Genomic DNA, 13,705 nt, shown 5'->3' with positions numbered 1-13,705 from the left:
CCCTCCTCACTCCTCTCTCTCCCTCTCCACGGACCTTCCCTTTAGGACAGACCCCCTCCTGGCTTCTTTCCCTTTCTCTAGCTTCCTCATGTGAGAGGAAATATTCGACCCTGGATTTTCTGAGTCTGATGTTCTCTGTTTCCATTCATTTGCCAGCAAATGTCTTCTTCTCTCTGGCGTGGTGAACCCCACTGTGTGTAGACCACATCCTCTTTGTCCCTTCATCTCCTGACAGGACCCCGTCTGGAGCGTAGTCAGGCTACTGTGAGTCGTGCTGCCGTGAGCACTGAAGTGGCTGTAGCGCTATAGGACGCCGAGTTTAGTTCTTTTGGCTAAACACTGAGGAGGGGGTAGCTGGGTCATATGGCGGTTCTATTCCCGTCCTCTGAGGAATCTTTACTGCTTTCCAGACTGGCTGTACTGGTCTGCAGTCCCACCCATGACATAGGAGTGTACCGTTGTCCCCACAGCCTCATCAACATTTATTATTTGTATTCTTGACAACTGCTGATCTGACTAGAGTGAGGCAAATTCTTCGTGTAGTTTTGATTTGCATTTCCCTGATTGCTAGACATGATGAGCATTTATTTTCATATATTTGTTGGACAATTGTGTTTCTTCTTTTAGAAATGTCTGTTTGGTTCTTTAGCCCATTTAGTGATTGAGTTGTGTTATTTTGGGTTTTGTTCTCTGTGTGTGTGTGTGTGTGTGTGTGTGTTTTTACATTTCTGAGTTCCTTATGTGTTCTGGCTATTGATCGGAGGGGTAGCTGGCCAAGGTTTTCCCCGTTCCTAGGCTTGGCCTTCACGCTCCTCACTGTCTCCTTTGCTGGGCAGAAGCATTTTCATTGGATGGCAGCCCGTGTATTGACTCTCGGTTTTACTTCTTGAGCCTTGGGGTCTTGTTGTGGAAGAGGTACCTGCACCTGCATGCTGGAGTGTTGACCTTGTTTTCTTCCAACCCTGCACAGTTTCTAATTCCCAGATCTTTGATCCATTTCGATTTGACTTCAGTGCAGAGTGAGAAAGAGGGATCTAGTTTCACTCTTCTACACATAGATTTCCAGTTTTCCCAGCACCATTTGTTTAAAAGGCTATTTTGGGGACTTTTGTCAAGTATCTGAGGCTGTAAGTGTGTGGGTTTGTCTCCGTGTCTTCTACTCTACTCCATCGGTCTTCATCTCCATTTGATGCCAACGCCATGCTGTTTGGCCACTACAGCTCTGTGGTATAATGTGAGAGCAGGTGTTGTGATACCCCCCACATTGCTCTTCTTGCTCAGGACAGGTTTGATAGATAGCTTTAATATATGGAGTTCGCTTTCTACATGGCAAACTACATAGTCAGTAGTCCAAATCGTGAGCATTTAGTAAATATCGATGGTCTATCTGATGCCTTTCAAACATGCCAGGCAGTGGAGCTGGTGCCGGCCCAGGGGTCTCACGGTTAATGGGTGATGGGGTGATGCTTCACCTGGATCACCTGTGATTTGCTGGAGTCCAGGTGCACCGGCAGCAGGACAGAGCAAAAGCCCTGGAGAGGGGCCTGCTCCTGGCTCTGTGGCTCTGGGTGCTAGGTGGGTGCCCTTGGTGGAGTGCAGTGCTCACACAGGAAGCTTTGCCTCCACGGCTGACGAGTCTCTGAGTCTGGCCCCTTGCTCTGCTCCACGGCCACCATCCCCTCCCTCCTACAAAAACCATAGCCTCAGCTCCCCCTGTACTCCCTCCTCCTCTCCCCAAAGAGCAGAGGTCTCCATGAAATGCACAGAGCACAGCCGCCCCATGTGGAAGCCCTCAGTGGTTTCCTCCAAGAGCAAAGCCTCTCTGGGTCTACAGGAAGCTCCTCCCTGGCCTGGCTCACCTGGGCCACCTCAGCCCGTTCCTGTCCACTTCCTTCAGGTGTGCAGGCAGATCCACCCAGTCCTGGACGTGACCCCTTCTTTCACCCCAGGGCCTCTTCCCTCCCACCCCTCTACCTGGCGAGACCTCCATGGATCTTCGTGTCCAAGGTCACCTCCCAGGGGGCTGGGCACCTCCTCCAGGGGGCACATCACACTTTGCACTTACTCATTCTCTCGCTTCCTGACAAGAAACAAATCACTCTGCCCCCTGCCCCCACGCAAGGAAGCCCACCAAGGGAGGGGCCCTACTGCTCTTGACCCAGCTCCCCAGCCAGAAGTAAGCGCTGAGAGCTGACAGAACCCACGGGTTCAGCCCAGGGACTTCTGAGCTTGGTAAAGGCCCCTGGGGGACCCCTTCCACTACCCACCCTGCCTTGTCTGAGGAGTGCCAAGGTGCAGATCTGATTGGCAGAGTGGCAACTCCAACTGGGGGCCCAGGGGTACAAACAGGACCCCAGATTCACTGGGCAGGAGGTGCCGTTGGGGAGGGTCCAACCCAGGACGGCAAATGGGGTGCATGCAGGTGGCTTAGGTTGCCATGGTATTGGAGAGGTGGTAAACATCCTGCACGGACAGTCTCCGGAAATAAGGAATTGTCCCGCCTTAGTGTCAATGATGTTGCCATCGATTAACACTGAGCTACGGGGCCACTCAGGAACAGGGGCCCACCCAGTCAAGAAGTTAAGGCGCACAAACAGGAACCAACTGGGCAGGGGCGTCTCTCGTCTCTCAGGTAGGGATTGGCAGGTGGAACCCCGAGACTTGGAGGCCAGGGTCTCAAGCCTGTGTTCTGACTCAGCTACCTGGGAACTGGGTGACCTTGGGCAAATCTAGTGACATCTCTGGGCTTCAGTGTTTTCGCCCAGGGGTATGACAGCCAATTCCTGCCTAAGTTATTCTGAAGATTAAATTGGAAACATCCTGACACAATAAACAGATGGTCCCCAACCTACCAGGGTTTGACTTTTTGATGTATGGAAACGATATGCACTCAGTAGAAACTGTACTTTGAATTTTCATCTTTTCCTGATCTAGCAACACACAATGTGGTATTCTCTCCAGATGCCTGACTGTGCGCTAATGCAAGTGTTCTGAGCGCTTCTGAGGCGGGCTACCCCAAGCCACCGTACTTGGTAGTTCAGGTGTGCAAGATGCATTTTTGACCTGTGCTGTCTTCAACTGACAGTGGGTTTATTGGGACATTAAAATCCCTTCGTTAAGGAGCACCTGGACTCCGCGATAGTCAGTTGTGTTCTACGAATCAAACTTACCCGCGCAGTTCTCTGTTTCTGATGGACTGTGGCTTGACTGAGAGGGCAGAGAGCCGAGGGGATGGTGGATCTCTCACTTGGATGGTCAGAGGAAGGTTTGTGGGCATTAGAGCTTCCGTACCAGGATCGCCTCGCTGCAGCATCCCCTCCTAAGGCCACCCACCAGGGCAGGGCTGGCTTGCTAAGAGAGCAGCCCCTGGTGCGTGGGGGGTCCTGCAGCCTGCCCTGGGGAGGAAACTGGGGTCTGGCCCGCTCCGGTGGTTGATCCGGTCCTGCCTCTGACGTTGCAGGCGGCATCCCGTTCATCTTGACTGGCGAGTTCTTCCAGCAATCGCAGCGGCCAGCTGCCTTCATCATGGCGGGCACTGTCAACTGGCTCTCCAACTTCGCCGTCGGGCTGCTCTTCCCCTTCATCCAGGTTGGTCACGGAGGCTTGGGCCTGGGAGCCCACCTGACTCTCAGACGGGAGGGGTGGTCAAGGGCAGAGGTGGCCCTCTCCTGCTCCTGCTGGTATCCCCAGGAGGAAACTGCGGCCTGGAGTTCCCCTCTCCCCTGTCCTTCTCAAGCTGGCCCTCGCTGCTGTGGTGGCCTGGGAAGGCGGGGCCGCTCCCTGCTGAGGGCGTTCAGGGAAATGTAGATGGACCCTCGAGCCCACCACTTACCTCTCATGTTTGCAATGTGCCCATCCCTGGGCTGGACATGATAAGGGCAGTGCAGACTGCCACCCTGCCGTGCATCGGCCTAAACATAGCTAATGGGCCACCATCCCAAGGGCGTCAGTGATTGGTAGAAAATGCCCGTGTACTTAGAACTGAGGAACCAGTCCTCCTGGGCAGGTGGAGAGTCTAACATCACTCACTAATTAATTCAGCCGGTGTCTACTGAGCCCCTGCGCTTCAGGCCGTGGGGATGGAGCAGGAACAAAGCTGTGTTATAAGTCCTGAGCCGAAGGGAGGCAATGGAGACAGAAGTGCCACTTGAGAAGGGGTGGCCCAGGAAAGCCACCCAAAGGAGGTGACAAGGAGCAGAGATGTGAGTGCAGTGAGGGAGCAGAGCACTCCTCACAGGGAGTGACAAAGTCCAAGCCAGAGAAACAGACGTGCAAAGGCCCTGAGGTGGCCTGTGAAGGGACAGCAGAGGCTGAAATGGCTGGAACAGTGTGAGCAAGGAAGATGGCAGAGTAGAAAACGAGAACGGAGCCTGAAGGAGGGAGGTGACACGAAAGATCAGGACTCTAAGGGTTCTGCACAGAGCAACGGCCAGCAGCATCCGCCTAAGGAGGGTGAGGCTCCCTGCTCCAATGCCCACCAGGGCTCCCTGCTGCCCGGACACCGGTGACATCCCCTGGTGAGGCCGCCTGGAGAGGGCGAGACTCTGGCAGGATCCTCGCAGAAAGAGCCACCTAGCCTCCTCAGGGACAGTCTCAATCCCCCCACCCCCCCACCCTGTCTCCGAGCCATCTACCTTACTAACACCAAGCCCAGCGCAACCCTGAGGCTCTGCCGCTAGCAGGGGGACCAAAGGCCAGCCCCAGCACTGCAGCCAGCCTGAGAGAAGCACCCTGCACCAGAGTGTCCCAGGGCAGCTCCCCGCCCTCCCTTACCTCCCTTTGGGCGCCTCCGCCCAGCGGCCCTTAGACCTAACCCCTGTATTTTCAACTGTCCTCAAACCTCAAGGCCAGCAGAGCCAGGCTGAGAGGGGCCCTTTCTCCCTGTGGAGGAAACCCACGCCCAGTCAGCCCTCTCTCAGTGCCACTCCACCACCTTTGCTAATGAGGGGAGATTCCAGAGCCTTCCACGGCCCGTCACGTGGGGCTGACCACTACCCTCTGAGGCACTTGGGGGCGGGCAGGTGAGGGTCTTGCAGTACCTCAGACCCAAACGGGCCACCTCATTTCCCGCCAGCACTGACAGTCTCTTCATCACCAGCGCTTATGGAGCACCCGCTGTGAACCTGCCACACCCAGCCCCTCAGGGTGAGGATCAGGCACACACTGGGAGATCACTGCAGCCTGAAAGGAAAGAGGGGAGACCTGGAGGGGTGACGACAGGGGGCCTGGTTCAGGGAGCAGGGCAGGCTGCCCAGGAGGAACATAGGAACCAGAATGAGGCAGGGACCAGGAGGAGGCAGGGGAGGAGTCACAGCGAGTGCAGAGGCCCTGAGGCCCAGGAAGCAGTGTGAGAGGCTCCAGGAGGCCTCGGTTCCTGGGTGGGGCTCCAGGAAGCCTGCAGGGGGCAGGGAGACCCCAGCCATAAGGGGCCTCCCTCCCGGGAGCAGTGGGAATCGATGGGAGGTGTGAGCTGAAGGAAGGCTGGCGTAGCTGGTGTTTCTGAAAGCCCCTTCGCCTCAGTGTGCCGAACAGTGAGGAGAGGCCACAGGGACAGGGCCACAGTGGAGAAGGGACAGGTCAGCAGCGAGGTGGGCACACCGCTGATTCTGGAAAGACAATTCAGCTATTGAGATGGAGCCCTGTACCCACACCCAAGTGCCAGTGTCCATGGCCACTCTCACACCACGAGGGCAGGGCCGAGTGGCCCTGACCAAGACCATGTGGTCTGCACAGAACCTTGGCCACCCCCGGGCTAGACTTCCAGAGTGGACATGAAGCCATGAGAGGCTAGACCAGGGGGCGATTAAAGAAAGGACCCGAGGAGGAGGCCCCACCTGGCTGTCGAGGGTGACTTTCAGGTTCCCGGTTGGCAGACTCCGTCCCCATCCCCATCATCTACCTTGTGCAGAGCCCCAGAGGCACCCGAGCCCTGATGGCAGCCGCTGGAATGGCTGGGACACGCTTCCAGGAACTCGCGCCAGAGTTGTGAAGGTTTAAATGTGAGGTGTCCCCTAAAGCCCATGCGTGAGACCAGGCAGAGGGCTTAAAGGTGAAATGAGCCCAATCAGTGGCTCCACCCAGTCAATAAGGATCAACTTGATGGAAACTGTAGGCAGGGGGCCTGTGGCTGGAGGAGGGGGCCACGGGAGGTGCGCTTTGGGGGTGTATATTTTGTCCCTGATGAGGGAGCATTCTCTCTCTCTCTCTCTCTCTCTCCCTCCCTCCCTCCCTCCCTCTCCCTCCCTCCCTCCCTCCCTCTCTCCCTCCCTCCCTCCCTCCCTCCCTCTCCCTCCCTCCCTCCCTCTCTCTCTCCCTCCCTCCCTCCCTCCCTCTCTCCCTCCCTCCCTCCCTCCCTCCCTCTCTCTCTCTCTCTCTCTCCCTCCCTCTCTCTCTCTCTCTCCCTCTCCCCCTTCCTGGTGCCATGTTCTCAGCTGCCTTCCTCGGCCACACACTTCTCCCTGATCTGCGTTACCTCAGGTCCTAAAGAACAGAGTAGGCCATCTGTGCACTGAGGCCTCTGAAACTGTGAGCCCCAAATTAAACGTTTCCCCTTCTTATTGCTCTTGTCTAAAACAAGAGCAGTTCACCCCCAAGTGTCGTGGTGAGCTCTGGAGACCCGGGAGGACTGACATGTGCCCCAGGCCCCACAGGGAGCTCTCTGCCGGGTTGTGACAGCCACTAACAGTGGGCCATTGACGCAGAACCCTTCCTTGCTCCTGACAAACCGATTCAATGGCTACCGCTAAATTTAACCCAGAATCACAGGAGGTTATTATTTAGTTACCTCTAGAGAAATTGGTTTTCTGTGACCAGGTTTCTGGGCAATGCCCACGCCCCGCCCCGGGCCCACCCAACACCACGGATCTACAGAGGAACCCGGGGTCTAATGTGTGGGAGCGTACGGCGACATTCCCAGCATACACTTCTCATCTATTTTTCCTTCTTCGTGGAAGTTGTTACATTTTCACACAATTCAGATGAAAGGGAGTAGAAAAAAGCTGAGATTTGTCTTTAATATCCAGGAACTTTGCCAAAATTGCCTTTTATTTTTAGCATAATTTGACATTATACCCTATTTTGAAAAGAAATGTTCTTATAATCAGAGAATATGGAACATTTCATGACCATTTCTAATAATATAAAAGATATTTTTTCAGCAGAAGTAAAAGAACTACAGTAATAGTTTTTATGCAAGAGGGGAAGGGAGAATGGGAAAGAGATTTCGCCTTGGCAGGAGGACCAAGCGGCCACCTCAGCGGTTCTAATAAGCCTATCACTTTCCCACTGCCTCAGTTGTCTTGGGAGCCCCCGGGAGGTCCCCAAGCCTGCAGGGGTCAGCTCTGACCTCCAGAACGTCCTCAGCTAACCCACGCTGGTAAAATTCCATTTGAGGCTGATTCAGGTAAAATTCCATTTGAAGTTCACTCACCTTGTGCAGATTGCTGCTTTGTTTTCAGTTCATGCTGGAGACGTTACTGTATCTCTTCCCTATTTGTGACTCAGGTATTCACTGTCTGGTGCCTTTTGAAAAGATGTCCTTAATTTTTTTTTAAGAAATTTTTTTTACCTTTATTAATTTATTTTTATGGGACGCTGAGGCTCGAACCCAGTGTTTCACAGGTGCCAGGCAAGCGCTCTACCAGCGAGCCACAACCCCAGCCCCTGTCCTTAATTTTTAAGTAGCCAAATTGATCAATTACTTTCAGGATGGGTTACACTTTCTAAATTGTGAAAGTGTTTTTACAGAAATCCCCCAGTGGGATTGTGCCCATGTGCTCTTGGGCAACAGAAGGCCCTATAGTGGAGGTGCTTCCCGGGTCACGTGATAGGTCGACTTTTTGGTGGAGGCAGATAGAGAATCAAGGTCTGGTGGTGGGGAGGCAGGGTCCTTCCCAGAAGTGCTATCTAAAACCACTTGCTGGAGACACTGGGCAGATCCTCCCTCCAACAGGAGCCCAGAAGAGACTGGCTCGCTCGGAAGCCCCTGGGCCCACGCAGGTTGCCGAGCCCCTTTGGGGTGGAAGAGGAGGCGGCAGGAAGAGAGTGGCATACATGCCCTCTGTGGGGGCCCTTTTCATGGCGGCCTCTGCTGAGTGTGCATGGACAGGAGAGGCAGGTACAGAAGCAAGACTGTGGCTTCTGGTCGCCCACCTGGATTCGAATCCAGATGCAAACCTCACACCTGGCCGCCTCTGGCACATGGCCTGTGAGAGAAGGTGCCAGATCCCTGCCCCACAGGTGCAGTGGGGGAGCCCTGTGGGACCCCAGCACCCTTTGGCTGCCCCCCCATGTATGCCAAGGAGGGTGTGGGGGTAGAACTCGCAGAGAGAGAGAGCCGCCAGCCAGACTGACCCGGCCCCAGGTGTCCACTCATTCCTCTGTGGCCTTGGACATGTCTCAGAAGCACCCTGTAATCCCCAATTTCATCTTTTGTAAAAAGGAAATGAAAACAGTTGTGTCCAGCGTGGCCATGGGGATCACACCATGTAATGTCTGTAATATCACTGGTGCGCAGTAGGTGCTTAAAAGTGCATTTCTCTTCTCAGATCTTGTGCAATTGCTACTTGCAGCATACTAGGCTGTTGCCTGATCATGGGCACAAAATTATTTCTCGCAAACAGATACCAACAAATGTCCTTCATCTGCCAGATCTAGGTGACTTCCAGCTCCTAGCTGGGAAGGCTTGGGGTCAGCCCCATAGTGAATCTTCTTCTTCTGTCCTGCCCAGCCCTGGCCCTGACCTTCTCTCTCCCCTCCAGGCTTGCAGGAGCTAAAGGCTGTGGTTTCTTTCTCCGGCTGTCCGTGGCCAGGCCTCTGCATGTCTTCTCACGGGGCCTTCCTTTCCAAGCATTGAGCACAGTGTGGCAAACACAGGCTCCGGGGTCAGGGGGCCAGATTGAAATATCAATTTTGCTGCACAGTGTCCCACCTCCTACCCCCTCCCCCAGAAAAACCTGGACCAATGTCTTCAGCCCTCTTAGGGTCCCCATCAGTACAACAGCACCTGTACCCCAGGGTTGGGCGGAAGGTTGGGGGCCAGCAAGGCCCCGCTCAGCAAGCTGTCCCAGACCCCGGCTGCTCTGCACCAGCCTCGCCCTCTGCTCTCAGCCAGACCCTGGTTTCCCCACATCTTCACCCTGGAGGCTGCCGAGGCGGGGACAAGCGTCCTTTCCTTCCCAGGGAGGCTGCAACAGTCGTGGGTTCTTGACGAAATCCTGGGAAACAGAATGACCTGAGCAATGCCCATCCGGTGTCTCGGGAAATGAAGTCCAACAGGCAGCAGCTCTGTAGGTGGCAGAGAGGCCTCACACATCCCTGCAGGTGGCCTGGGAGCCCCCTGAATCCCACTCCATTGTGAATTCAGTAGATGTCTACTGAGGCTCTGCTGAGCTGTCAACCACCCTTGGGATATCAGAAAATGTCGGAGCCTGCCCTCAGGTAGCTTGCCTCCTGTGGGGAGAGGGCTGATGAACAGGGGGTTCCCTGCGATAGTGCCAAGGAGGGGCGGGTGCCGGGAGAACAGTGGATCCGAGCCGGGAGGGGCCCTTCAGACATGGGAGCCAGAGAGACCTTTAAGCTGAGATGAGAAGAAAGTGAGAAAGCAGGAGGAGCAGCTGTCGCAAAGAGTATTCTGAGAAGAGGGCCGGCAAGGGCAGAGAGCCCGATGCCTAAGGAAAATCACAAGGGCCAGGAGAAAGCAAGCAGCGGGAGGTCAGAGAAGGAAGGGGCTCAGGGTGAGTAGGCCTGGAGGCCATGGCAAGAACTTTGGCTTGACACAGAGTGACTTAGGACATCATGGTGGGTTTTGAGTGGAAGAGTGAGAAGGACTGGCTGGCCTCAAACGTGCAATCCTCCTGCCTCAGCCTCCAAGGCACCCAGATGGCAGGTGTATGCCACCACACCCAGCACCATTGTGCTCATCTTACAACCATGGGAACGGAGGGGAAGAGTCAGACTCTTTGTCTGGTGGATCTGGAATGCAAGCTAGAGGTCAAGCTCTTCAGCATCATGCTAGGCTCCGATGAGAAATGTTTTTCAAATCAAAAGAACTAAATGAAATGGGCTAAACTTGAGACATTGCTTTCTGTGATGCATCCTAAGACAGTGTCACTTTTCTTTGGATCAGTAGATAGTGTTGCATGAAAAAGTCACATCCCTGACACCTAGAACCAGAAAGTCTTTCACTGCACAGACACCGGGAGCCACAGAGGGGACTGTGTCACTGTAAAACTCAAGGTCTAATCCAATCAGCAATTAGGACACATGAGATCTGGCTGCCTCCAATATTTCTCACTCCTGGTCTCCCCTGTCAGCATACTAGTCAGTGTGTTAGACCTTTTTGCATATTAGAAAAAATGATATTTTTCTTGGCCTAAACTATGATCCATATTTTTCTTATGATCTGAGACATTTCTCTTCATGTTTGGCTTACCTGTGTCTCATGTGCATAGCAGAAGAGGAGAGAGAATGTGAATAACGGCAACTAGAAATTTAAGATAATATTCAGCATTACATTTTGCTTTCGTGGTGATTCATTTTCAAATGCCTAATTTGCAAAAAGTAAATAAAGCCTGACATTTCCTCATCTTTACCAGAGCAGGGAGCTGGTTTATTCATGCTTCCTTTGGGAACACAGCAACACAGCGCCTTGCCTCACAGGGTCAGCTTCGCATGCAGTGTGGTGTCCAGGAATCCTGACATTTGAGTGGGAGTCATGAAATGGAGCATCCTCCCAGAGACGGTTTTACAGCCACATAGTTCACTGATAGCTCATCTGATCTTTTCCCTCTGTCTTTCCACAGAGAAGTCTGGACACCTACTGTTTCCTAGTCTTTGCTGCAATCTGTGTCATAGGTGCCCTCTACTTCTATTTTGTTCTGCCTGAGACTAAGAACAGAACCCACGCAGAAATCAGCCAGGAATTTGCCAAGAGAAACAAGGCGAGTCCGCCAGAGGAGACAGGGGACACGGCCGTGGCTGAGAAGGCAAACGGAGGGCCAGGACCGGACTCCTCCTCCACACTGGACAATGGTGTCAAAGACAGAGCTGTCTAAGTAGACCCCCCCCCCCGTTTCAGGAAAACATACATCTCCACATCTGGAGGGCTGGCACCTGGCTGAGGCCGTGCACCTCTTACATTACAAGAATCAGCCTGTGGTCCTCCAGCACGACACCCTGTATTCACAGCTGAACCGCTCAGACTCTTGAAGTCATCTCATGGTTGCGAAGACCCAACCTTCTTCTCACAGCTTAGTGGCCTGCCTTCTTCCTGACTTAGCCCAGTATCGGAAATTGGGAAAATGGTATCAAAATTCCATCTCAAAAGAAAAACATCCAGTCTGATGAAGGACTCGTTGGAGCAGAAGTCACAGGCTGAGATCCTACTTCCTGCTCCCTCCCTCTGCCTGGATCCTGGAGCTTGGTGATCCTTGGCTTTGGTCCTGGATGCAGTCTTTCAGGATTCATGGCAACTCTGTACCTCCTAACCAACGCCTGTCACCAACCTTTGGCTCTGCCTGTGGGCCTCAGACTTAGGAGCGCCTAACCCCAATGCACCACCCTGAAGCATCTGCCTCTCCCAGACTCTTTCCCTGGGCTCAAGACCGCCAGGTCTGAGGCTGTCTGAGGCTGGGACTGTTACAGAGGCCATAAGAAGGTCAACGTGAGGAAGGCCTGGAGAAGCAGCGGTAAGAAAGCACTTCCCAGTACCTGGGGCAGAGGCTAACTCTGTTCCATTAAAACACAGCATTGAGAATGATTCTGAGCCTCCACCTCGGCTGATGGGAAACAACACTGTGGCTGACAGATGGCATCCAGTGCAGGTGCAGCAGTGAGACATCAGCTCCTGTGGCCGTGTTGGCCAAGTCCAAAGGGATTCATCTGAAGATGTACTGAGCTGCCTTGAGAAACAGCAAGCCCACCATCACTCCAGGGCTCAACTAAGGCTGCGTGGAGACTCAGCTGCTGTTGAGGAAATCTAAGTGACAGTTTTAGAAAGGTATTTGGAGTAGACATGCCTGTGTGCCCTTCCAACGTGCCAGGGTCGTGTAGCTGCAACAACCCACAGCCCATCCTTGTCACGCTGACCTTGTGATTTGGCTGACTCCATATGCTCACCTCCAAAATGAACCAAAGTGCAAATGACAAATTTCATAAGTGACAGTGTTCTTGAATTAGACCCATATGTTTGGATTTAGAGTGTCACAGCATGTCTGGGGCCAGAGAAGAAAGACTCTGGATCTACCAGCTCCACCAAACCCTCCATCTCCTCTGACCATTCACAACAAAGGAAGCGTCAGCCAAAACCTGAGTTCTGATCGTTGTTCCCCATTCTTGCACCTGGTCCTCTCCTTTGGCGGATTGCTGACTGGCTGGATAATTTGGGCAGCATTTGTCAACGTGGAGAGGAAGTGAAGTGTGGGTACAAAAAGCTTGTGAGACTAAACAGAGCCAAATAAAGTGTCAACTAGAAATCTTAACTTTAGCCTGTTGTCACTCCCTTGGAGACCTGGGACGGTCAATAAATATTATCAGTCACCTACCATGCACCAGGCACTAGCTGGGCACTGACACTGCATATGCAAGGTAATGCCCTGCCCTCACCTGCACACGCTCGTGTCTGACAAAGAAGGAGGAGAATCAAAGGATTGTTAGTAAGGTACCCTCAAGACTTGGGGAGGGGACAATGTCATAGGAACATGTGACAGGAGTGGTTGGGGTGACAGAGAATCAAAAAACCTTCCAAAATAAGCAACCAAAATAAAAGAAGGTGACAGAAGAGGAAATTTTCTTACAGGATGTTACATTTGAAGAGATAGTAGAGCCACAGTAAGAATTTTTAAAATAAAACAGTGGGACACACATCATCTCCTGTGCTTCATTCTCCCTAACACGACCATTTTAATTTCCATACGAGCATGTCCATTTTGTCTACTGTTTACCCAGTTTCAATCGCAGGATACATAAGATACAACTGCAATCGTCTTTCTCTGATCTTCTGTTTTTTCCACTTGATATTAAATCAAAGTGCATCATCTCAATTCCAAAGCCTTGCTCATGATCTAGTTTATCCACAGCTGTGACCTTTTTTAATAGTTGTTTTTCAGACACTGAAAGATAATGCAGAGTGATGAGTCAGAGAAATAGACATTTCTGGGAGCTTCACCCCACAGGCTTTGGTGTTTGCTGAAAGGCACTGAACATTTACAGCACCCTGAACGTGTGCACAGATCCAGAAAGAATCTCTAGTCAAATTGACAGTCCCCTTTCCTAAATCCTGCCCAAGTGTTAAGGCTTAGGTCCTTGTCTTCCTGTTTTACCTATTCCCTGTATTCAAGCCATGGGGGCTGGCATTTCTTCCTTTTAGGTGGCTGAAAGAAAAGTAAGTCTTTCAGCTACTGGCTCTGGCTAAGATGAAGTAAGCACACGCCACCCGACTTCTCTCACTTGTTAGAACTAAAAACCCTGGACAGAACCATAAGTCAAACAGGAGCACTCTTAAAAAACTGTAGCAAGCAAATGGAGGAGGGAGATCAAAACCAAAGCACAGCTAATGTGGCTGGGAGCTCTCTGCAATTCCCCTCCCGTGTTTCCTGGCTCACACTCCAGGGCAGGCCAGTTCCCAGAACTGCACAATCAGCATGGACAGCAGATGCTCAGGAGAAACCTTCCCTGTGTCCCTGTCCAGAGTGAAGCAAGAGATGAA

At 52.8% G+C, this 13,705-nt stretch overlaps 1 protein-coding gene across 6 annotated transcripts in view; it reads left to right on the top strand.

The window, feature by feature from the left end:
• Positions 1-12,861, top strand: part of Slc2a9 (solute carrier family 2 member 9) — a 136,185-nt gene extending 123,324 nt beyond the window's left edge. For all 6 annotated transcript variants that reach the window (XM_040292664.2, XM_078021035.1, XM_005318964.5 and 3 more), the window contains 2 exons: positions 3,461-3,588; positions 10,803-12,861. In XM_040292664.2, the coding sequence (XP_040148598.2) occupies positions 3,461-3,588; positions 10,803-11,054 (380 nt within the window). In that variant the 3' untranslated portion in view covers positions 11,055-12,861. The remainder of the gene's footprint in view (positions 1-3,460; positions 3,589-10,802) is intronic.
• The last annotated feature ends 844 nt before the right edge of the window (positions 12,862-13,705 follow it).

Source organism: Ictidomys tridecemlineatus, chromosome 9, assembly GCF_052094955.1.
Source record: "Ictidomys tridecemlineatus isolate mIctTri1 chromosome 9, mIctTri1.hap1, whole genome shotgun sequence".
NCBI classification, from domain to species: domain Eukaryota; kingdom Metazoa; phylum Chordata; class Mammalia; order Rodentia; family Sciuridae; genus Ictidomys; species Ictidomys tridecemlineatus.
Note: the sequence above shows the minus strand (reverse complement) of the source record. Positions and strands in the feature narration are given on the sequence as shown.